The sequence below is a fragment of the Cnephaeus nilssonii genome (genome assembly GCF_951640355.1).
Source record: "Cnephaeus nilssonii genome assembly, chromosome: 8".
NCBI classification, from domain to species: Eukaryota; Metazoa; Chordata; class Mammalia; order Chiroptera; family Vespertilionidae; genus Cnephaeus; species Cnephaeus nilssonii.
This window is the reverse complement of record NC_137079.1, coordinates 76,660,360-76,686,385: the sequence shown is the minus strand read 5'-3', so window position 1 is coordinate 76,686,385 and position 26,026 is coordinate 76,660,360. Positions and strand designations below refer to the sequence as shown.

At 37.3% G+C, this 26,026-nt stretch overlaps 1 protein-coding gene across 4 annotated transcripts in view; it reads left to right on the top strand.

Annotated features, from left to right (window-relative positions):
* The first annotated feature begins 2,664 nt into the window (after window positions 1-2,664).
* PCDH17 (protocadherin 17) overlaps window positions 2,665-26,026 on the top strand; it is a 100,192-nt gene continuing 76,830 nt past the window's right edge. For 2 of the 4 annotated variants that reach the window (XM_079778697.1, XM_079778696.1), the window contains exon 1: window positions 2,665-5,478. In XM_079778697.1, coding sequence (XP_079634823.1) covers window positions 2,812-5,478 — 2,667 coding nt within the window. In that variant the 5' untranslated portion in view covers window positions 2,665-2,811. The remainder of the gene's footprint in view (window positions 5,479-26,026) is intronic. The other 2 variants (XM_079778698.1, XM_079778699.1) reach the window with 2 other exon arrangements.

Below are 26,026 nucleotides of genomic sequence, written 5' to 3'. Positions count from 1 at the left end.
GTGGTGTGTGCGTGTGCGCAGAAACCCACCAGGAAGACCGCAGCTACCTTATTTTGCAAGCAAGCCGCGATCCGGGTTCCTGTATACATCCCGCTGCCTAACTTTTTTCCCCCCTGTGACGTCTCTCTTTTCCAGGGGAAGGCGGTGAAGGACCTTCCCCCGCAGTCCAATACTTGGAGACCCGGCGGCGAGGCTGGGCTAGCCCCGCCGGTCTCCCTGCTAACTGATCTAATCAATGACTCCGAGGCGCTGGGGTTCCTGGCTCCGCCCCCCGCCAGTCTCCTCTCTGCCTCCCATTGGGCGCGGGCCTAGGAGGCGGGGCTTTGCTCCTCGCGCGGATTGGCTGGCGGGGAATCAGTATCAATGTTTAAGCGGCGGCGTGAGGTGAATAGTCAGTCAGCAAGAGGCGCTGGGGAGAGAGCTGGGACTGCGAGCCGGGGGCTGCGGCAGCGGCGGAGGGCGGCTGGGGAGACGTTTCTCCAACTGTTGAATCCTCGCCTTTCCTCTCCTTCGGTGCGTTGCCTTCGGAGATGGCTTTATTTGCTTTGAAATCCGCACGTCTTTTGCAGGCTGTGAGCTGATCCTGACAGACACCAGATTGAAAGAAACCACCCGTGACAGAAAAGGAGGAGGAAAAAAAAAAAAAAAGAAACCCTCCACAACGGACTGCACAATTAACTCTGCACACCGGGGCTGGACTTGGTGAACAGAGAACATTGGGAGGAAAATCCTGAGCTGTGATGCGGGGCTAAGCTGTGAACACTCACTGGAATCCTGATTTCCCCCCCAAAAAAGACTCTGAACGATTTTGTGGTTTCTCACGCCTAAGCAAAAGGAAAGGCTTTTTTCTTTTTTTCTTTTTTCCTAAATAAACAAATAAATACACCTAGCAAAACAGACGCCTTGTTTTTCCGAGCCTTGGACTCCGGCAGAGAGAGGTAGAGTAAAAGTGCTGCTGGGTTGTCAGCTTCCCCCTCCCTCTCCCCTCCCTCCCTGGCTCTCTCGCTTTTTCCGCTTTCTCCAGAACTCGAATCTGGCTTTCCTGTCCGTGGAGTGAGTCAGAGAAAAAGCCTCAGGAGGAAGCCGCAACTAATGTCTGTGCAGGGAAGACCGGGAGGCGAGAGTGAATACGATTCGTTCCGCCGCCTCTGACTCACCCGGCAGATCGGAGCACCTGCATTTCTGGATGTGTCATTCCCGTAGTGCCCGGGCGCCTGGAGAACCCGAAATAATGCGCAGACGGACCTGTGTCTGATATCCCCTCGGAGGGAGCCCCCCGGGGTGGGCGCCCCTGGCTGGCTGGACCGGCGCGGCCGCAGCTCCTCGCCCTCTGCCCTCCCCGAGTCGCCCAGAGACTGAGAGCCAGACTGCAGGATGCATCACGCCAAACCTTGATGTATTTCTTCCATCCAGCTTATCCCTACTATTAAACATATATTTTTTTTGAAGGGGTCAGGGGAAAAAAAAAAAAAAAAGACCCGCACTTTATTCGCTTCAAATGTTCACCACTTTTATTCCTCGCCAAGCCTTTCCTTTCTAGATGACGAGGACGGGGAGGCAGGGCCATTGGAAGGAGATGCTGAATAGAAAGAAAAGAGAGGCACTCGACAGCCCAGCCTTGTGAATGCAGAGACTGTTTCCCTTCTAGCGAGAGACAGGGAGAGAGTGTGTGTGTGTGCGAGGACTGGGAGGTGGCTCCCTCCCCCCCGCCCCCCCCGCTGCCTTTCTATTCCGCCTCCCCCACCCCCCTTGAATCTGCACATCCAGCCATGAGTTGCCTGTTGATTTCCTTTCGCCCGAGAAGCAACGCAAACTGGAATTAAACTGCAGCGAGAGAAGTCCTTGCTCGCCGGGAGAGAACGGGATGGTAGCGGCGGCTCCTGGCTCCTCGCAGAGAAACCCGAGTGCGCGTCGTCCGAACGGAGGCGGAGATACCTCGATACACCCTCCCTCCCCCCCACCCCCACCCCTCCCCGTAGACTAACGCCGCAAACGCGGATCAGGCTGTGGCTTTCTTGACTTTGGGGGAGAGAGCCTTTTCGGAGGAAGAGAGGGAGGAGCTTGGCGGAGGGAGGAAACTACAAATCGGGACACTAGTTCTTTGCACCGCATTTCCTCCCCTCCCTTAGGCTGCTCGGAAAGGAGAGAGAGAGGAAAAAAAAAAAAAAATACGCTTGGCTGGGAGACGCAGCCCGCCGCCGCCGCCTCGGCCAGAAACGCAAGATTAGATCTCCAAATGCAGTAAAACACGGCCTGAGAACAGACATTTCACAGCGCTCCGGGGAAGCTTCGGAAATCTACCCGCCTCTCTCCTCGCTGCTCCCCATCCCCATTCATTTCCTCCCCGAAGGCGACCAGGAACAAGTAAGGATTTCACTTTCCGATCCGCCTGAAGACACACCTCCCCGCGCCCTCCCCCACCCACTCTGAAGCGCGTTCCGGAGGCGACCGGCGCGAGTGGATTTGCAGCGTCCTAGGGGGAGCGAGGAGAGCCTCCGCGTTCTGGGCTCCTTATCTCCTCTCCCAGACTAGATTTGCATTTTATCCCCGCACCGTCGCCTAAGTTTGAGTCGCCTCAAGTTCGGGCGGCAGAGAGACAAAGCCGCGCGGGTCTGGCCCCAGCCGCGGGGAGCCGCCGCCGCCTGGCTCCGTGCTCCCGCAGCGCCGCTGCGCCTCCGCTTCTCGCCCAGTGCGGATGCTGTAGATCAACAGGTTCGGGAACTTGAGCGGCACCGGGAGGGACCGCCGGGTCCCGCGGCCCGGGCGCGGAGGGAAGCAAGGACCCACGGACTTGTGGCTGTCCCCGCGCGCATGCTGCGCGGGGGCTCCCGGCTGACGCGCACCCCTTCGCTCTCCCCTCCGGTCCGCTGGTCGCTGCCTCCACCCCGCCGGTCTGGGATGTACCTTTCCATCTGTTGCTGTTTTCTGCTGTGGGCCCCGGCCCTGACGCTCAAGAACCTGAACTACTCCGTGCCGGAGGAGCAGGGGGCCGGCACGGTGATCGGCAACATCGGCAAAGATGCGCGGCTGCAGCCGGGGATTCCGCCCGCGGAGCGCGGCGGCGGCGGCGGCGGCGGCGGCGGCGGGCGCGGCAAGTCCGGCAGCTTCCGGGTGCTGGAGAACTCGGCGCCGCACCTGCTGGACGTGGACGCCGACAGCGGGCTCCTCTACACCAAGCAGCGCATCGACCGCGAGTCCCTCTGCCGCCACAACGCCAAGTGCCAGCTGTCCCTCGAGGTGTTCGCCAACGACAAGGAGATCTGCATGATCAAGGTGGAGATCCAGGACATCAACGACAACGCGCCCTCCTTCCCTTCCGACCAGATTGAGATGGACATCTCGGAGAACGCGGCCCCCGGCACCCGCTTCCCGCTCACCAGCGCGCACGACCCCGACGCCGGCGAGAACGGGCTCCGCACCTACCTGCTCACCCGCGACGACCACGGCCTCTTCGCGCTGGACGTCAAGTCCCGGGGCGACGGCACCAAGTTCCCCGAGCTGGTCATCCAGAAGGCGCTGGACCGCGAGCAGCAGAACCACCACACGCTCGTGCTGACCGCCCTGGACGGCGGCGAGCCGCCGCGCTCCGCCACCGTGCAGATCAACGTGAAGGTGATCGACTCCAACGACAACAGCCCCGTCTTCGAGGCGCCCTCCTACCTGGTGGAGCTGCCCGAGAACTCCCCGATGGGCACCGTGGTCCTAGACCTGAATGCCACCGACGCCGACGAAGGGCCCAACGGCGAGGTGCTCTACTCCTTCAGCAGCTACGTGCCCGACCGCGTGCGGGAGCTCTTCTCCATCGACCCCAAGACCGGCCTGATCCGCGTCAAAGGCAACCTGGACTACGAGGAGAGTGGGATGCTGGAGATCGACGTGCAGGCTCGGGACCTGGGTCCCAACCCCATCCCGGCCCACTGCAAGGTCACCGTCAAGCTCGTCGACCGCAACGACAACGCGCCGTCCATCGGTTTCGTCTCCGTGCGCCAGGGGGCGCTGAGTGAGGCCGCCCCGCCGGGCACCGTCATCGCCCTAGTGCGGGTCACCGACCGCGACTCCGGCAAGAACGGGCAGCTGCAGTGCCGGGTCCTGGGCGGAGGTGGGGCGGCCGGCGGCGGCCTGGGCGGGTCCGGAGGACCTGTGCCCTTCAAGCTCGAGGAGAACTACGACAACTTCTATACGGTAGTGACCGACCGCCCGCTGGACCGGGAGACCCAGGACGAGTACAACGTGACCATCGTGGCGCGGGACGGGGGCTCCCCTCCACTCAACTCCACCAAGTCCTTCGCTGTCAAGATCCTGGATGAGAACGACAACCCGCCCCGTTTCACCAAGGGACTCTACGTGCTGCAGGTGCACGAGAACAACATCCCAGGCGAGTACCTGGGCTCCGTGCTCGCCCAGGACCCCGACCTGGGCCAGAACGGCACCGTGTCCTACTCCATCCTGCCCTCGCACATCGGCGACGTGTCCATCTACACCTACGTGTCCGTGAACCCCACCAACGGGGCCATCTACGCCCTGCGCTCCTTTAACTACGAGCAGACCAAAGCTTTCGAGTTCAAGGTGCTGGCTAAGGACTCGGGGGCGCCCGCGCACCTGGAGAGTAACGCCACGGTGAGGGTGACCGTGCTGGACGTGAACGACAACGCGCCCGTGATCGTGCTGCCCACGCTGCAGAACGACACCGCCGAGCTGCAGGTGCCGCGCAACGCCGGCCTGGGCTACCTGGTGAGCACCGTGCGCGCCCTGGACAGCGACTTCGGCGAGAGCGGGCGCCTCACCTACGAGATCGTAGACGGAAACGACGACCACCTGTTCGAAATCGACCCGTCCAGCGGCGAGATCCGCACGCTGCACCCCTTCTGGGAGGACGTGACTCCCGTGGTGGAGCTCGTCGTGAAGGTGACCGACCACGGCAAGCCCACCCTGTCCGCCGTGGCCAAGCTCATCATCCGCTCGGTGAGCGGCTCCTTGCCCGAGGGGGTCCCCCGCGTGAACGGGGAGCAGCACCACTGGGACGTGTCCCTGCCGCTCATCGTGACTCTGAGCACTATCTCCATCATCCTTCTGGCGGCCATGATCACCATCGCGGTCAAGTGCAAGCGGGAGAACAAGGAGATCCGCACTTACAACTGCCGCATCGCCGAGTACAGCCACCCGCAGCTGGGCGGGGGCAAGGGCAAGAAGAAGAAGATCAACAAAAACGACATCATGCTGGTGCAGAGCGAGGTGGAGGAGAGGAACGCCATGAACGTCATGAACGTGGTGAGCAGCCCCTCCCTGGCCACCTCCCCCATGTACTTCGACTACCAGACCCGCCTGCCCCTCAGCTCGCCCCGGTCGGAGGTGATGTACCTCAAACCAGCCTCCAACAGCCTGACTGTTCCTCAGGGGCACGCGGGCTGCCACACCAGCTTCACGGGACAAGGGACTAATGCGAGCGAGACCCCCGCCACGCGGATGTCCATAATTCAGGTAGGAGACTTTTAGCATCCCTGGCACTTCACTTTATTGCTGGTTTGGGAGCTGTCCTGAAACCTTTCTTCCAGGACAAAGCCACTGCCCAGCAGCAGTGAGAGGGGATTTTCTTTCTTTTTTTTTTAATGAAAACGGTTTACACTTTTGCCACTGCGTGTGTACAACATTATCTATACGTAGTCTCTCCCATGTAAACGGTCTAAAATCTACAAGATGTAAATGTCTTACTTTTGTTGCATTTTAAAAGTTTATTTTTGTAGTTTTAAAAATGTTAGCAGGGTTAAGTATTCATAGTTTATTTTACTTTATTTTTGTTTGATGCTCTACATTTTTTTTTTCTGTAAGAAAGGATTTCCAGAATAGAGAAAAAAAATTGTTTTACCTAATTCACTTTAAAAGTGAATTTAAGTCCATTAAAACATATGATGCCAAGGGAGAGAAATGTGTACCCAAATATTAAGGAGTTAACTATCAGCCAGAATTCCAGAGCCTGAATCAATCTGAGCCAGTTTTCACTGCCACCCCCAAAGTCAGCTTTATATTTAAAAAGTATTTTAAAGGACATTAATTTTATCTACTCTTTAACTAAAACTGCAGCACAATGCATTAAGTTGCTTAAGCTTTGGAAATGTTGACATATACTCTTAAGATCTTTCAAAAGTTTGTATAAATGTATACTCTGGATAATGATGAGTATCTATGAAAAGTTTAAATTTATTCTGTCCTGTGGTTTTCCTGATCTGTTGTGTGTGTGTGTGTGTGTGTGTGTGTGTGTGTCATTGATGAATATAGAAAGTTCACAATAAGGTCATGGACTGCTTTGGAGCTCTTGAAAACAGGAAGCAAAGTTGCACTAAAGGCACTTGCCATAAAGAATTCCAAGATGCATTTAAGTTTGCATACTGTGTATTTTCTGTATATCTGAGTGATATTTATTATGTATTAGATAGTATCGTTCGAAGGTTTTGATATATGAAAAAAATGACCCAGCATGGACATAGATTTTAATAGCAGCAGGTGACTGTATTGTGTCTTGTCATTGATTGCCTAGTTTCTTTTATCCACTATTGAGTTGTGTCACAGGAAAACTTAATCCTCCCCTATTATGAATGTGACTTACTACAAATTACTCTGGATGAGCAGTACTTGAAATTCAAAACTGAGTTTCACTATAAGTGACACTTTGGGAGGAAGATTAGTTTGGGGCAAATGAAAATAATTTGTTCATTATTTTATGGTTTCAAAAGCAAACACCTTTCAATGACACTTGATTAAGTAATGTTTTTATTATTAAAATAGGGTTTAAAAATTTCATAACCTTATATTTTCTGAGACAAGTGTAACAAATGCTAAAACTTAGCAAAATTTATTTTCTTATAATAGTATAATGCCCTTGTAAAAGAGATTCTTGTACTTGATGCCACTGAATATACCAAAGTATTAATTGTACTAATATTAAATTCCACTTTTTAGTGTTTACTGATACCAGTAATCATGGTTTTTTGAGGTTTGTATAACACCGAACAAGAAATTTATCCCTAAAAAAATCATGGTTTCTATGAAAGTCTTTCTGTGACTGTCTAAAACTGATATTTATGATAATCTTTCGAAATAGAGATGTTAAAATATATATTTATAAATCTTTTACAGTCATTTCACAAATACACATGTTAAATGCTCTTCTTATATTTTTACCATTGACATTACAGTGGTATCACAGAGGGTTAATGCTGGACCTTCCACTTCAAGCTCTATCAGTTGAATTTTTATTTAGGTTCCATGTGAAAATGAATTTGGTCTATCAGTGAAGAACAATCTTGGATGGAAGTATCCAGGAGGTTTTGAGGGTTGAGGTGGCCACACTGTATTTATATCACAGTGTTCTTGAAGCTGGTCATTGCTTGATGGCTGGCTGGCTGGTGGTGGTGGTGATGATGATGATTCTTCTCATTAGCAGTAAAACTTGAGGAAAAGCAAATCACACACACAGGAAGAGAAGGAAAGAGATAGTTTAAACAGAAGGACAAACTTCCTTGCCCTTCCATTTTTTCTTGAATCTTAATCCACACCATAAAGACACAGAAAAAGTGTTTTAAATTCTTGAATCCCCTCCCCCCCGCCCAAAGTGGCTCAATTTCCCATATTGCTCTTACCCTGGAAATCTAGAAATATCCTCAATATAAATTGTTAAAACAGGCTTTTTTTTTTTCTATTGAATTTTTGCAATCCTATAAGGGATGCTCTGTAAATTCCTACTAAGTTAATTTCCTTTGAAATGTATCAGGTTTTTCTCAATATATACTCTGGAGAACAGAGTAAATTGACTACAGTTACCCTACTTTTTTCTTTATTTTTTAAAGTAGCGTGCTACAAATACTCTGGGCTTAAGTGGTATGTTTAAATTAAAGTGTTCAGGTATCCCATACTCTTGTTTCAAGTGCATTTATTAGTTAGTGTATTTAACACAGCCTGCTGAAGAAACACACTATTAATCTCATGTGTATTTCTGAAGGATGAATTTTAATCCATCAGAGGACACTTGCACTAGCAGCCACTAGGCCTGGTTTATCTTATTTTCCAGCATATAGAAGGTGTATGGTGTATTTCTATTGATGGAATGAAAAGAGTTTCCTAATTGTTTGAGATGCATCGGTAGAGAGTGGTGACATAAAACTTAGAAACTTCAGGATTTATAAGACTCATGTTACAGCTCAAATTAAGATTTATTTTAGTATCAAAAGATTTTATGTGTCGTAGGGCTTAATTTTAAGGTTAAGATTTGTAGGTTCTTGGGTATAAGGGTGTTTTTATTGAATATGGATGCAGTACAATTATGTAAACTAATGAAGAAAGAGGGTTTTGTGAGAAGAGATTTTATTTCGGGTTTTTAAGAGATTTTATTTCAAGTATCAGCTGAAGTAAAGTAGTCTCTGAAGTGTTTAACCAATAAACTAGTGATTAAAATATCCTCAGTAGCGTGACTCATAATAAAAGATTGTTATAATGAAATATTTTATTCATTTTAAAGCTATAAAATTTATTTTGAAAAATAGGAGCATAGATTTTGTGGTAGGTAAGGCAAATAGATTATTATACAAATTTATAAAAGCACTTTCATAGAAACAATTTCCATATGAATTATATCATGTATTAATATTAGAATCTAAATTCAAATAGAGATAATCACTAATTGTCACAAGTAACTGCTTATTGTGACTTATAAAATTATTTAAGACTCAGAGAAACTTCTCAACAGGTGTTTTCAAAGAAGACTTCGCTGAGAAGAGGGAGAAGACTGGGGAGTTCTTCCTAGTGGGAGTATTTCCAGTATTTGTTTGAACATCTGTGTTTTCATATTTTTTGGTAGCACTACTACAAGTCATCTTAGTATGCTTTCAGAGAAGAAAATGTATAGAGCCAGCAGAATAATATCTACTAAAGTAAAATTTTAAAAGGAATATATTCTGACACAGTTTTTTACCGTTCAGTTTTAAAGAGCTTCACATTAAGGTTGATTTTAGATTTTTTTATGTTAAAAACATAAGTCTATAAAAATGAAATTGAGACATACATGACTAAAGTGTTATAGTCTGGACAATAAATGCAGTGTTTTAGTATGAAAAGGTAAAAGAAAAATTGTATCCTTACTAGGAACATTATTCATTGTACACTTCTATTCCCACTTCTTTATCCTCTAAGAGATTCTTGACAACAGGAACCCAGCTGATTTCCCTAGATCATGATCTTCAAAACTTTACACACTAGTGTATTAGCGATTTCAGTAACAAACACAAAGTGTGTGAATATTTTTTTCTTCACTTATAATTTTGAAGATATTTTCCTGCAATATTATTCTAACTCGGCACTGTTTAATTAGTTACATGCAATCATTTCCATAAACTTCATATACATCTTTATTTTTAGGGGTAATAGTTGGTTGAGTAAAAAGGAAATGGTTCTTTCTTACTACATGCCTCCAGGACTGTCTTGTACACGTGTCTTTAATTTTTTTAAAGGTAGGATTAATTCCTGCTTTAAATTAACATGAGTACATAATCATAAAACTTTTTCCTGTTTTATTGTATATTAAAAGTAGTATAAAGTGCAAATAAACTTAATTAAAAAGATAATAAGTCATTAAGGTGTTTTTGACTTTATTTACAGAAGAATTTAAAATGCAAAATATTATCATCATTCTTGATATAGTGTTACTTTTACTCTTAGTTTTGTGTGTGCCCATAAAAATCTGAGCTCCAATATAAATCGGTGTGCATTTCTCAATTTTACCATAAATGAATGCAAAATATGAACTAGAAACCTGAGAATCTTATTTTAATATTAGTTGATATAACTACTCATAAGTTAATAACGTCTTCATCCATTAGCTTTTAGTTTTCAATAAAATTTTCATAATACTAGTTAGGCAATACTTGTTCTTACACTGAGATGATAATCCATCAGTCTTTCATAAATGTAAAAGCAAGATAATTTTACATTTTAGTTGGGTTCTATGAGTGAGTTTTATAATTGCATTAAATACTAGTAGTATATGTAAGTCTACACAGAGGATTTTGGTATCTTTATGTTATTTAAGGCTGTGTGCAATCATGAAAAATATAAGGCCATGGAAAAGTATGCCCTACAATTTCTCTCTCAGCTGCTTCAACATGTTTTTTAGTTAAGAAGAAAATTATATGTTTTAAACTCTTTTCTATTGCCTGTGACTATATTGTCCAAATCACACCAAAAAAACCTCCAATGCCATATTTTCCAGAAACTTTTCTCTATAAAGTTTTTGTTATAATATACATTATTTCTTTTTTTTAGAATGCATAGGCACAGGCTTATATAAGATATTAAAATAAATTAATTATTAAAATAATTCCAAATATCACCTCTATGAGATTACTAAGAAGTATACATATTTTAAGAGAAAAATTCTTAAAAATCTCCAGAAAAATATTAAATTCTTGTTAAAAATACAATATTTATAGTTTATCATGTTTCATTGCCATTGTCAGGTTTCAATTTTTTTTTTACTATTAGTTCTGCTTATGCAATATTATGCAATAGAAATATATCTATAAAATAAAAGGTGTAAATTAAGAAACTATTTTGTGTTTTTTAAATTAATGAAGGCTTATATGCATTTAGTACAGCAAAGGTTGGCTCTGCCTATAATTATGGAAATGTGAACAATAAAACTTCTTGGCAAAATTCAAATATAAATAGATATAAACTTGGCTTTATATTTTCAGTATAATGTATGCAAATACATAAGCACAGACATTAGCTCATTTTAATACTTTATTAGTTCAAAGTCAGTTCACTTTTTAATGAGGAGCGCAAACCTTTGTTTTCCTTTGAAAATATGTAAAAACTTGATTTTACTGTGTTGAATCTTCAAACAGTTTGAAGTTCCTTAGAATAGAGTAGTCATTCTAGAGAAGAAAAGAAGTTAAGGAACAACAAGCATTCAGTGGACCTTGTGCAAATTAAGAGAAAAAGACAACACCTTGCAAGTTTCTGATTCTTCTGGAGGATGGTAGGATGGTTGGCAGCACTGTGAGAAGGTATGTTGTGAGTCTGATGATGAAATAAGAGGAGGAAGATGCAACTACCAGAACTGGGCTCATGCCAGTTCGGAAGTAAAACTTAACTCCCTATGCTGAGTGGTACTGCAATACACTCAATAGTGAGCAAATTCTTACAAATGCACCTGCTAATTATGATATTAGTCATTGCTCCAGAATGTATTCCCCTCAGTGATACTTCTGTTTAATAAATCCCACAGGGCATTATCTTAAAGTCATATTTTAGTCAAGCCATTAGGGAAGGATTTATTTTTTTGTATTGAATTCCTTCAACCAGTGACTATATATTTGTTAGAGAATAGCATAAAGTTCATTTTGCTTATCAATTTTAAGATAGTGTGACTTTTACCACCTACCTACAAAATGCTTTTAAAGTTCATCAGACCTACACTAATCTATTGTCAACCTATTTTAGTAAAAGAGACATTGACAAGCTTTTCTTTCTATGGCCGCACAGTATTTTACAGTTAGTCATAGCTTTCACCACCAGCTTTGACAGTGATATATTACTATCCTTTGGTCTTCTGAAATAAATTATCCATAATAAAGAAGTCCTTAATGACATCAAACTTTCCTGCTGTGACTAAGCAGAAGCTTGCTAGAGGCTCCGTGCCACTGCAGAAGTCTAAGTTCAATATTTGTAAGGTAAAGGAAAAAAAAAGACAACAGATGCAAATTGTGGCTGTGTAGGTGGTATCTATCACTTGTATGCACCAGGGTTTCCCAATGATAGATTGTAAATTGGTTTCAGACAGTGTTTGAGAGAATCTATTGATATACATGTGACACACTTCCATTTGTATGTCCTGGTCCTACTGACATTCTGATTACTGGTATTTGTAGGCCTTGCCCTGGATCTACTCCAGGCAGTTTTATTGTAGTGAAATGGCTCATACAGTTCATTGAGCATCTAGCATAACTGTGCTGAACATGATTGGCACGTTTGCATATATTTATTCAAAAAATAAGGTAGTCAAACAGCATAATTATGGGAAAGTGAATCATAACAATAAAGGACAATTTAAGTTAACAAGCTTTGTGATCAAAGGATAAATACAGGTTGGATAAATGAGACTTTAGATGTAACTAATTTACATAAATAGACTTTGGTCTGATTAGAGAAATGGAATATATTAAAATAATTTAATGATATTAGAAATGCATTTTACAGCAGTCATTTTGAAATATTTAAAGATCTGTGTTATTTTATTTATGTTCCTATTTAATAATATAGTCATGCACCATATTTACATTGGATGAAAAATAAGCAAGGTAAAGATAAATGTAACCCTGTAAGATTGGTTCTGGAATATACCCTGTCTGAGCAATATTTATTATTTTTTAAACTTGCAATGTTTTTGAATGACTTTTTATTGGTGGAACACATTAAAGGGACCACTTGAAGGACAATTTCTTGCTTATTCTCTTTATCAGCTAACAGCAGTCTTTGTGGAATTTGAAAACGAGAGCATTAAAACACTATTTCAAGTTTTCAAAGCTCACATTTATATTGTTTAATAAATATATACTGCTATTAAGAGACACTGGGTACATGTTTTTAAATTATATTAACACATAATATAGATAATGACTTTACATGCAGAAAGGTTCTAATACTCTTCTAATAGCATATATACATGTACATATACCATATACATATATTTCCTTAATCCTTACCCAAGGATATATTTATTGATTTTTAGAGAGAGAAAGGAAGATAGAGAGAAACATCTATCGGTTGCCTCCCACACATGTCCTGACCAGAGATTGAACCCACAAACTAGGTATGTGCCCTGACCAGAATGGAAGCCGCAGCCTTTTGGTGTACAGGATAATACTACAACTAACTGAGCCACCTGGCCAAGGCACATATATATATTTAAATAACAGATTTAATTTACAATGTGACTAAGTAATTTATTTTTAATAACTTGGTGCTTTAGATATATTTTCTTAAGCTTCTTTAGTGATGCATTTTTTAAAATGTAATGTAAGCATACCAGTAAGTCACCATTTAGCATACTTCTTTATAGTATTTCTATCTGACTCCACTAACTAATGGCTAATTATACTTTTACCTATAATTTTTGTGTCCTCCAATTCAATAAAACTCAAATGGAAATACAGCTATATATCCTGAATTCCAAAAGTTTAATTTTATAAAGCAGAAATGCAACAGGTATTTTATTGTAGGTAGAAATGGCTGGGTTCCAAATATATTTTCTTATTTTTATAACTCAAGCTTAGACTATAAAAGTCTTAAATTTTTATTTATTTGCACTATGTACACATACATCAGTTTTGAATCCTAAAACTATAGATATAACATTTCTTTTCAATTCACAAACCCCAATATAAGTACCTTTGCTGAAAGCTGTTCATGTTATTTTGTTAAGCTGTTTATTTTGCACATAGCATATTATATCAGAATACACTGTTATTACTTTATGACTGAATATTTGATAATTTCTTTTTACAATTTCACCATAGCAATTGCACATGCAGAACAGATATTTATAAAAATAATTCACCTATGATTATCGTGAAGGATTATTTAAGTACAGTGTAAAGTGGCTGCTATATGCTTTTACCAATGTCCTCATTTCAGTAGATGAGATGACAATAGGAAATTAGACTGTTTGAGAAATAATATGCTTAAAATATCAGTAAAATTTGCTACGAAAAATATAATTTAACATTTTGGAGAAAAAGGAATTAACTTCAAAAGGGATTATTTTCAAACTCAAAATTGGTAATTGCTTAATGACACATCTTTATATAGTGTCATAACTTTCTGAGCAACCTTAAAAATAATTTATTTTTATTTTATAGTTTTGTCAGCAAAAAATCAAACAAACAAGCAAGCAAACAAACAAAAAGCCCACAAAAAACAACCCAAGATGAATATTGTCTAAATATTAGTGAATTATAATCAGTCTCTTCTTGGGGTATAAATATCTTGCTTCCTATTTTGTTTTTCCAATTTTGCATCTATTTTTAAGCAATTTATTTCAAATCAACTTATTGCATTAAGAATGTGAATAAGAGAAGTTGTATGTCATGCAAAATAAAGAGAATCAATGATCTATCTTTATTAGCATTATCATTAGGATAAAACTTCACATCAAGGCATAAAACTTGATTGTTTTATTATTATTTTAATCTTTACATTACTTTGTGTTACATTAATAAAATGTGGTGTATTTTTTTTCCTTTTTGTTTTAAACCAGTGTCTAATCTCTTATCTTAAACTTGGTTGATTAAATCAGTATTTCCTGATTTTAAAAAAATGATGATACACATTAACTCTTCCTTGGCTTGGTTTATAATTGTACAAAACCAGTGAAAATCTGTTGTTGTTAATGCATGAGCCTAATTGTAATAAGATAGAGGGTTATTGAGAGCATACATATATATGTAAAATAGCAAACATTTTAATGCAACACACACATTGAAAAAAGAAAGTCTGTAACCTTGCAGGTTTAGTATTGGTAGATGCCTGGATAGTAGTAATTATCAGCTAAACTTCCGAGTCCTGACTTTCTAGGAAAGCTACTATTTATCCCTAGATGAAAATAAGGCAGAAAATAAGTGAACTATCCTATTAAGCAAATCATACTCACAGGAATTTTAAGGGTTATTGGCAAAAGCCTATTCTACAGTGAACCCCTAATATAAGATATAGCCCCCAATATCAACAAATGAAACAGTATGCCTAATTGGAGAGAAAATAAAAGACAGGGCATACATTTAAGGAAACTTCTTTTTGTTGTTGAGCAATAGATGTTCCATGATTTTTTCATAATCAAGACAATTACACAGTAATTTAGATTAGAATGTATGCCCAATTCCCCACCTCAAAACCCAATTTGTTACTACCTGTGGCTATTTCTATTAAAAAAAAAGAGAGAAACATAATTACTATGAGTCTCAGCAGTCTTAGAGTAAATTTTTGCAATTACAATACCTCCCTTGGGCAGATGTGTGAAAATGGCAGATTAATTCCTGCCAGGATCTTTCTGTTCCTCATGCATTTTTGGATTTGGTGTCAACTGCTTATTAGAGTGGCTCTGTTTGCTGTGGTTAAAAGTTATGTCAGTGTTTCTATAGTATAACTCTAGAATAAAGATCCACATGTCAACTATTAAAATTTGCCTTAGGTGAAAAGTTGACAACGTAAAATCTTAGCAAATAATTAGATAATATTTTCCATATGTTCCTCTGTTGCCTGGTTAAGTTTGAAGTAAATGGTAGTAGGACCGTTTAGCAGTGTTAGAAAGAAGGATTTAGACGAGTAGGTAAAAAGAAAAGTGCAGTTCTTTGAAATATGAAGTAAGATTTAATCATCAGAAATCAATGAAACTATTTTCATTCTATGCTTGATCCTAAAGCTACTTAATGCATAAGAATTTTAAAAAGCCCTAATGAATATATTGAGACTGGATAATAGGTGATTTAACATGCTACCAATTTCCATTTATTCCTTCTTTGGATTGTGGTGTATGATCTCTGTTCTTAATAAAGATCTAATTGATCTACACACAAATAATGTGTGTAATTCAGGCTGAAGAATTTTAAACCTCCTAGTCAGTGTTATAACCAGCAGTGAAGATAATTTGTCACAAAGCAGTTTAGATAGCAGAACACTTGAGGACATGGGCCACATTCTCTTGTTTGCTTTTGTAGTTGAGAGAACTTAGCATGGTTTCTCATACATAGTAGGCACTTAAAAATTAGAATTCTTTATAATTTCCTATGACCAGTAATCAAATATGAGCCAGAGCTTAAAAATTACTAAGGCCAAAGTCTGAAATATTATTTACAATAAAATGCTGAAATAATTACATGCTGGAAAATAATTTATTTGAAGATGACTTATTTTGATAATTATTAATTATAGTTTTTACCTTTCAAATAACTACAATAAAAATTCCTATAGAATTCTATTGGTCATATTAAAAATTCATGAATAAAACTTGATCAAGGTTCATAATTATGAGCATCAACTTTCACATAATTTGTGTTTTATATATATACACAGATATATATGTGTATATGTATATATACATACATGTATATAGAATATTTCAAGAGAAAATAGTGTTGGTAAGGACATATCTTTTTATATTTTGTTCTGTTTCTTAGTGTGGTTTATAAAGTATTGAAACTATGTAGTTTAGATGTTATGACTATTTGTTAAGGCTTTAAGACCACTCAGCTCTAATAAATTATTAAGCAATCAATGTGATCCTTTTTATATATTTAAGTTTAAGATTCTTATTCTTATGAAGACTTTCCATAATATTAATGCTTATTTTGATATGACTTTTAAAGAAATGAAATTATATATATGCCATAAATAGTTATCTTGGGATTACATTTTTTTACATTTATTGATATGTGATTTTATGATATTCACTTTGGTACCAAGTGATTATTAGATTTGCCATCTGATAATGGGAAAAGAAAATCACCATGGATAATTATCACATGTGTATAATAATAATGCAACTTACAAAATTCTATTCAAATTTTCTGGATCTATGTTGTATAGGTGGTAGGAAATTGTCAGGCACCTATTGAGGAAACATGTGCTAAGCACTCTTATCAACAATATAATACCCATTTCAGTGTTGTTATTTAAAATAAATCTACCACCTGCAGAGTTCAATCCATAATCATTAATTCAATTACTAAAAATGAAATAACTTTAAATGCCCTTAATTAAAATAATTTACTACTTTTAAGCTATTCTAGGACTTAATCACTATGTATCTGAATTTAAATTTTTAATTGCAAAATCTATATCAAACAATAAAGGGGAGGGGGCTGATAGAATAAAGGCTTCAGGTAGAATGAGCTTTTAAACAGTATTAAGATTTAATTATTCCACATGCCAGAGTATCTGGGATACAAAGCGAAGGACAATATAATAGAAAGGAGCATAGAAATGTAAATTTAAGCAATTTATGTTCATTGTCAAAACATTCAAAAATATGAGAAAGACTCTGAAAGATTAAACAAATAGTGTTAAATATTTTATATGATTTTTAAATTTAAATTCTTTATTGTTTAAAGTATTACATAAGTCTCCCTCTCCCCCCAATATTTTATATGATTAACAGACAAATAGTGAGTTCTCAATGGGGACATTTGCACCCACAATTATCTAAATATTATAGTTCACGTTCATCTGTAAACTCACCCTGGAATGTTTATCATCTGGGGAAAGAAGGCGCATCTGCAATGGGTGCTCTCTCTGGGTGGGCTACCAGGCCAAGTCTTGGTTTCATGTCACTAGGAAAGGCTTACCTGGGAGCAGGTATTTTCTCAGACAGCCTATAGTATTCCAAAACCTGTCTGAAATTTACTCATTTCTCTGAATGTGCTTTTTCTTGAACGATCATACATGCTTTCTTTTAGAATAGCAATTTTAAACCCTTTTCATTTCATGGCACATGTAAAGTAATTACTAAAATTTTGCAGCACACCAAAAAATATATCTTTTGCTGATCTGACAAAAATAGATATAATTTTGATTGTTTTAAAAATAATATTAGTAATTACCTACACTTTTTGCTCCAAGGTGACTTTTAAAAGATTCAGGTGCCTATAACTTGTATATAAGGATTTTTGGTACCAAGAATTAACCTATTATTCCACATGACCACTAACATGCAATTTTATTATCTGACCTATACTAGTATATTTATGGTTCAAGATAGGGCATTCACACCCAACAGCTATTGTTGTGTTGGCTTTTGTCATTTTATCTGACAATCTAAGGGAAAAGGGATCTGTGCTCCTGACTAAATAGTCAGGTATTGCATGTTTTAAAAATGCTTGTGGCACACCAGTTGAAAATCGCTGTTTTAAATACAGCTTAGAAATGTACTGGAAATATGATTTTCAAACAATGTTGCTAAAAATGTTAATGTTTTGCAATTATACCAATTTTTATTCATTTATATTAGTCTTCCCACAAAACTATATAACCTAAAACATGTATCATTTTTTAAAAACTTCAAAAAGTTGTTTAAATATTTAAAAAGCATCACAAAACACATAATTTGAGTGAAGCAAAAACAAAGCAGTATTTGTCTTATACCGACTTGTTCTAATTCTTTCTTCTTATTCTTACCATCTAGTCTCTTCTGTGATATCCATTCAGAAAATATATTTTTTTACAGAGATACCTTAAGAGCCTTGTATATTTATATCTAATGTAAATATATTTTAAACAATTAGATATCTATGTTGATGAGACCATGGTGGTGTTTACCACCAGATTAATATTTAACTATATGTACATTTGAATCTGATAATCATATATTGATATGACACAGTGGAGCTATTTAGGATTGGATTAGATTTCAGATGGTTTGGTTTGAATAATATTATGTTTAGCATTATTTAAATGCATTTAATAGACAAGAAACATTTTTATTAGTTAAAATAAAGAATTTTTGGATTTCCTTTAATACAAACTTCAGTACATATTTTAATAGGTAAAATGTTTATTTTCTTTTATATAAAAGCATTAAAATGAACCTCTGCAGATGATGCTCTCTTCTTATTCTTCAGGCAAGAGTGTGCACTATTGAGATATAGTAGAGATTAAATCCCCCACCTGACACTCCTTAGACTGCTTAATTTTATGTTTTTATCTATTGATAAACCTTCTTTATATGTTTATGCCTATGCAGATCAGAGAAATAAACTAACATATCATTTTATAGCATAAGGAAAGGAAATTTATAAATTTAGCCAACAAATTCCTTAAAATTATTTTCGTTTGAAATTTCTCATTGATCCTCAGTGAACTTGAGCTTTATTTTTTCTCATTATTTTACTGGAGAAATCAAATCTCCAAGGACACATCTGTTATTTAATGATATTACAGTTTGGGTTTTTTTTTTTTTTTTGGTGGAAATGTGCTATGGTGATGGAAAGGCACTGGGGGTGGGAGAAGGACAGGAGCTCTGATTCAATATCCCCAGGTAACATGATATAAATAATTAGAAAATGGAAATACCATTTCAGTTGGTTAATTGTAATAAACCTATTATCTTGTTAGAGCATTAAGGTAGAATCAACATGTTGGGAAACATAAAAGGAGAAATGAAAGCATTTAAAATTCAATCATTAGATTTCATTGCACCCATCTGCTCCCAGGAAATATAATTGGAAATTTGATTCATTGACCTTTAGCTGCCAGTTTGGACCACAGTTTCGAACTCTATGTTTTCAAGTTGGATGTTTGAAGTTAATCTGATAAGAGTCACATTCAGTACACTTTCAACGCAATTACCTTTTGAATGAAATGAAAAAAAAATCAGGTTTAATGGGCTGGTGTATATTAGACAAAAAGTCAGCATAGTTATTTAATCCTAGATCTGGTTAAAGTAGCTAATGTTCAACTTCATTAAGATTTCGATTAACTAGAAGGCCTACTGAACTTTTTACTGTGATTTTATGTACAACTCCTGGTTCACATTAATTATTATCTGGGTCTGTATTAGACTACATTTATACTTACAACATCCAATTACACTAAAATTACATACCATGACGTAAATAAAGCAATATTTGATATTTCAAGTGGTTATCCCAAGTTTCAAAAATTTTGGCACCCTTCAGTAGGATACCACAGAACCTTCCTAAAATGTTTTTTATATCTTCATTCAGAAAGATGATGTATGATAAAATTATACACCTAACACAAGAAGCAGATTATGTAAATTGACATGATTTCTTGTCAGCATTTGTATATTGCTCTGCTCACTGAAGTTCATGTAACTTGGAAATGAGTCATGATTAGACAGGTGTTTCTTCATCTATGAGATCAAATTTCTGAAATATTTATGTAGGGATGAGCCAGATGTACACAGCTTAACCTTATAATCCTATTTCACAGCTTTTCCAAATACTTGGAAACTTGTTAAGTATGAAGCTGATTATTTTGGCAGCATATCTTCATTAATAGGATTCAGAGCTTCCTTATTTATAAGCCAGTGCGGTTAATCTAATCTAGTATATAAAATCAACAGGGAAACTGCAAAAAATAGAATCCATCTAGGCCTAAATGACAAGGAATTTTTTGAAGCTTTTAAATATGTTTTTATTGAATTTATAATATAAAAAATACAAAGCACAGGTGAATGATGTACATGTTTGGATGTTATACTACTGCCATTTTGCTATGAAGTAATTATTTCTCAGATTCTTCATACTTCTATCATAATCTTGATATAAGCCACATAAGACCATGTATCTGCCCTTTACACCGATATTCCTTTCAGTATCATCTCAATTGCAAGGCTTACTGTCATTTGACATGTAAAATTATTTTAAATTCACCCATATCTTTTTTTAAGGAAGAGAAACAATACAGAATAATGTAATAATGTGTCATGATTTTCATTTTGCTTAGTTATTGGTTCTGCAATAATAGATGGAGAGCTTATTGTTATGCTTTCAGCATGATCGATTTATATGCTGTGCTACCAGGTGCACCATTTCATGTTTGTGATATTCTGGCTTCTCAAGGAAAAGGGTATCAGGATCCTTAAATCAAATTAGACTTACGGAAGAGTTTAATACTTCGTCATTTTTATGTTAAGTGTGTAGCTTTTAGAAACTACCTGACTCGGCTTGAATAAACTCATGCTCCTTCACAGAGAGGCAAAACCTATTTTTCCAACTATGTATGACAGCCCGATTCCCTGTTTTGAAAAGAAGGAAGGAGAAAGCAGGCTATCAGCTAAGAGAACAATTCTTCTGCTTTTCATTTCTTTTGGAAGATAATTTTCTACTTTGCACTTAATATTAATACAAAAAGGTATCTAGTTCTACATTAAGAAGACATAATATTTTTAATAACAATATAGATAGATGATCTATAAAGAAGAGTTCTTCAAAAACAATTGAGATATAAATATATGAGATTTTTAAACCCTTGATTTTTTTTTTGGTGTGTGTGTGTGTGTGTGTGTGTGTGTGTGTTCTATGACAGATATTCCAAGAGGAAGTTATTCCCCTGAGACTGTGCCTCTAGACCTATCTAGTTGAGATTCAGGCACTGCTAGTCTAGTGTCTTTTGGATTTCAACCACTCTATCATTGAACTGGGGAATTTGTAGTCAGCCTCCAGGGATGAATTGGCTACATTTTACTGCAGGGCCAGGTACTCCTTTTCTGTTTGATTTTTGGCAAGTTGATAGTTTCCCTAGAAGATACTTTACTCTTGGGAAAAACAATAAAACCCCAATACGCAAAATCCAAGTTTCTACATTAAAAGAATTTCAAGTTTTTTTTCATTATATGTGTCTCTAAGTTTCTTTCTTTCTTTTTTTTTTTTGTTTCTTTTCTTTTATTATTGACAGAATTACAGATGTTTCCTATCCCCGCTCCCCCTTAACCCAGCCCGCACCGAACCCCATGCCTTCACCATACTATTGTATGTGTCCATGGGGTATGCATATATGCATTTATGTTATTTGGTTAATCTCTTCCTGCCCCCCCAACACCACCCTTTTTATTTTTTAAAAAATTAAATGATTATATCTTCCCCTAATTTAAAGAGAAATTCATACTTAATGCAAAAATTCTACTAAAAACCCATACCTAAAACAGCACCTGGTATGTAGTATGAACTTATTACATGCTTGTAAACTGAAAATAGAAAAAGTTGCATTTAAGAAATTGTAATTGCTGATAATTTAACACATTAAGTGCCCAGTCAGTCACTGGTGACTGACAATATATTTTCCCTGGAAGACAAAACAGGCTGGGCACTTAACCTGAGAAGTATCTATTGTAAACCTTTTGTTTATAGTCAGAGGTAGCTATTGTAAATCTTTTGTTTTCAGATCTGCCACCTTTCTCTAGTTAAAAAATCCAAAGAATTCAGACCTAAACTGATTCAAGGTAATTTTAAATCTTGACTTATTCCACTTAGTGTTAATATTAGCATTATTTTTTACTGAAGAAATATTAACATGTTTAATATGTGGTGTTGTTCCAACCAGTCCCTGCTGAGATGGGTAATACATGAATATACAACAAAATGTTTTTCTCAAATATGAAAGATTATACAAAACATGTCTGGATGCAAGGGTTTTGAATAAAGGATTGTGAATCCATATATCTTTCTATCACACAAACTAGATCGTTTTTACAACAGGTGGTATATGCTAACATAATGTATTAAGCTGTTTTTTTGCTTAACGTTATATAAATATAAGTATTTTCTCATGTCAGTGATGTAGTTTCATATTATCTTTTTTCTTTCTTCTCTTAACAATGGTGGATTTCTGGGACAATTAATAGATATCTTTTAATTTTTTAGTCAGTTTCTCTCTGATTGACAAATTCTTTACAGTGCGATTCTATTCCCACAGTTTTTGGTTTTTAAAATAAACTAGCTATTCAGTCCAGAACAAGTTGCTAACTCATATTTTTCTGTTTTCTTTTTTAAATCAGGTGTAATAATATTTGCTGCTCATAAGACTGTCATAAAAATTAAAGATGAAATATGATTATGCACATAAAGAATATGAAGAATATTCTATGCTTAATAAATATTACACATATCGTTATTATTGTTGTTAGCAGCAATTTGCATAAAATATTCTGGTGCTGTTAAATTTTAGATACAGCTATGCAGACATAAGTCTCTGTGAAAACAATTATTTCAGTTGGCATAAGTGTTAGTAATTATATAAGAGTACAATTCTATTCCACAGTACTTATGATTATAAAACAGTAATTTTACTGGAATTCTGATTTAGTTTATTGCAGATTTTATTTTTACCTCTCTAAACCAGTATTGGTGACTAGTATTGTATGGTAAATAGACATGTTAAAAAGGGATCAATTTTTGATAGACTATCTTGCAAACATTGGTTTCCAGATATCTTAAACTTCTTAAATTACCAAAGTTAACTCTCAAGTAGAAAGATGTTATGAAGTCTTCCATAAGAACTATGCTTTTTAAGGCAAGGAGACCTTGATTCTACAAAGAACTGTTGCAAGGCAATGAATACCAGAAAGTTAGAAACATATGACAATATCTTATTGCATTTACACTTATTTTCATGTAAGAAAATGATAGCAAAGAAATGTTATTCAGGTTTTTACAGCTAGCTAGGAATAGAGAACTAATGTCATCTGACCCAAAGTTTAGGTATTTTGCTCCTACACCAGTTGGGATATCACATTTGGCATGCGTTTCTATTGTGGTATGCATGGAGTATGAGAACATCTTATAGCATGCATAATTGTTGGTATGAAGTATGTATTGCAATATCATTCCTAGACTGTAGGTCCATTTGGAAGAGAATTATTTAAGGCCTCCACATAGTAAGCATCAAAAACTCTGCTGGGACCTATGTACAACACATTGCCACAGGATCTTGCAATTGATAAACCAGAAATAGTTTTAAGAGGATATATGACTTGGTCCTGTAAAGTGAAATAAATCCAAATTTTGGAGAATCCAGAGCAGCCCAGGATTCTCAGATTTGATCATAGAATTAGATGGGTTCTTTTATTCTAACCAAAATTGTCCAGTAGAACTCATTGTTTTTGTTTGTGTTTAAACTAATTAAGAACTGAAGAGTTATAGGAAAAAAGCCATGCAAGAGAGTGTATCCTGGTATTAGAACTCCATAGGAAGCACTGATTAACAATTAGAATGAAAATAATAAATCTGTAAAATAAACCAGACAATGATAAATTGAATAGACTAGAAAGCAAATAACTGTACACACAAAAGTGAGATGAATCACATAATATTTGCCGATTTTTTATTTGAAAGAGTGCAGACTTTTGAGTCAAGAGTAACTTTTTCCTATTACTTACTCATATCTGGACCTCCAGCTGGCTTTTCATGAGTTCCACAGGCCTCAGTTTTTCCATCCATGATATAGAAATAATTATGATAGCCCCAGCTTCTAAGGTTGAAAGGAAATAATATATTTGGAAGAGTTAAAATATAATGACAAGGTTACCCTGTAAAATACATAAGGAAGATCAGGAGACAAAAGACCAAGAAATGAAGATTATTTTCCCCTAGGGGAAAAAAAACACACGAATTACTTTTGTTTTAAGCACACTTTGAAGAAATTTGTAATGTACTTCAGGAAGCTTCATATATCGAAGTGCATTTTGTTTTCAGGTGTTCCCATGATAGTTCTATTTCCATGGTTTTAAGTAGTTTGGAATTGAATATAAACATATTAAAAATCACCTAAAACAGAAACCCATTTAAAAATATATGAATAGTGTTTTAATCAGGCACACTTCAAATGCATACACTATGAAGGAAGTCTGTTTTCTACAGAGGCTGAAAATGACTTGTGTTTTTTCTAAACGATAACCTAATTAAGCATGTTGTATATATTAAAATGCTTCATTAGTATTTTATCTATGGGAGTGAGTAGTGAAAAATTTTTAATTATAAAGTTAAGAACTGAGATTTAGTCTTCCTAGTCCAGGAGCCTGTACTTTTTCTAGTAAGGGACAGATAGTAAATATATTACGGTTTATGGTCCATACGGTCTCTGTCTCAACTACTCAACTCTGCCATGGAAGCATGAAAGCAGCCATAGACAACGTGTAAATAAAAGCACATGGCTGACTTCCAATAAAACTTTATTTTAAAAAACAGATAGTGGGTCACCAGCCAGAGTTCTCCAACCACTTTTGTAATGCATTATTATATCTTAACAATATCTCTATTTTTTTCCATTTGTGTTATTGTAAAACACTGCATCATGTAGATTATAAACAGTTTCCAATAAAATCAAAGTGAGTGCTATGTCAAAACTAGAGATTGAAGAATACAGGCCTATTATCTCATGAAGGGATTGTCTAGGTAAGAATGCTTCTCTTATAAGAAGAGAAAAATTCTTCTAATTAAACTTTTCAAGCAAAGAAAGAGCCAGAAATGCTTGACTTAGGTATTAAGTGAGAGTGTGATAAAGAGTCAAAGATATTTCATTTCATTTGGTGCTAATGTTTAGTTAAAAATATGTTAACGTTAGTAAAGACACTCAGCTTTATTTTAATTTCAGGTATGAATACCAACCTAAATTAGACTATTTTCATTGAATCATACATTTAAAATGTAATACTTATTCTTGTATTTTAGGGGGAAATGATAAATATTCTGGTAATCTAATACTCATAGATTTGATTAATAATTAATTTTTTCCTCAAATTTAGGGACACCCTTTCCTTTGTACTAATCATTTTGGAGGACAAATCTTCCAAATTCTTTGCATATTATCTCCTAAATTTTTATAATTGTATTCTCAATTTCTAGTTCATTTTCAAACCAGAATTTCAAATCCAATGGGTAAATTATTTTGGAATTTAAAATTTTTACATTATTTTTGTGTTTTTTTTTGCTTTGTTTTTTTGGAAAGGATTAGTAAATTATCTTTGAAACCCATGCAAAAGATTGGAGACTTAAAAATCCCCCCAAAGTATTTACTAATTATTGTAAAATATATTGTTTGTTTAGCTGGTTGGCTAAAATGTTGCTTATAATTATAAAGAGTTAAAACATTCTCTGTGCCTATCAAGATGTAGAGGAGAAAAATTAGAAAGGTGTTGCATCATTCAATTCACCTTAAACTCCTTCTATTTTTTTCCTTCTATTAGAAATTAGAATGCACCTATTATACAGGCTGATGCAAAATCAGACAGGAAACTGATCTTATTCATCACTTTTTATTTCATTTTTGAAATGTAACTCATTATGTAAATAATTGACTATATCTTCTGACTAACAATTTAATATTTTGAGGAGTAAGACTGGTGAATTGTGTTTATTAAATCGTTGCATTCATAAAGTTTTAGTTTTAGTGTATTGTGAAAAAATAAATTGATAAAATGGATAACAGATATACAGATTGGTTCACCTTTTAAGTTAGTTATTTGGGA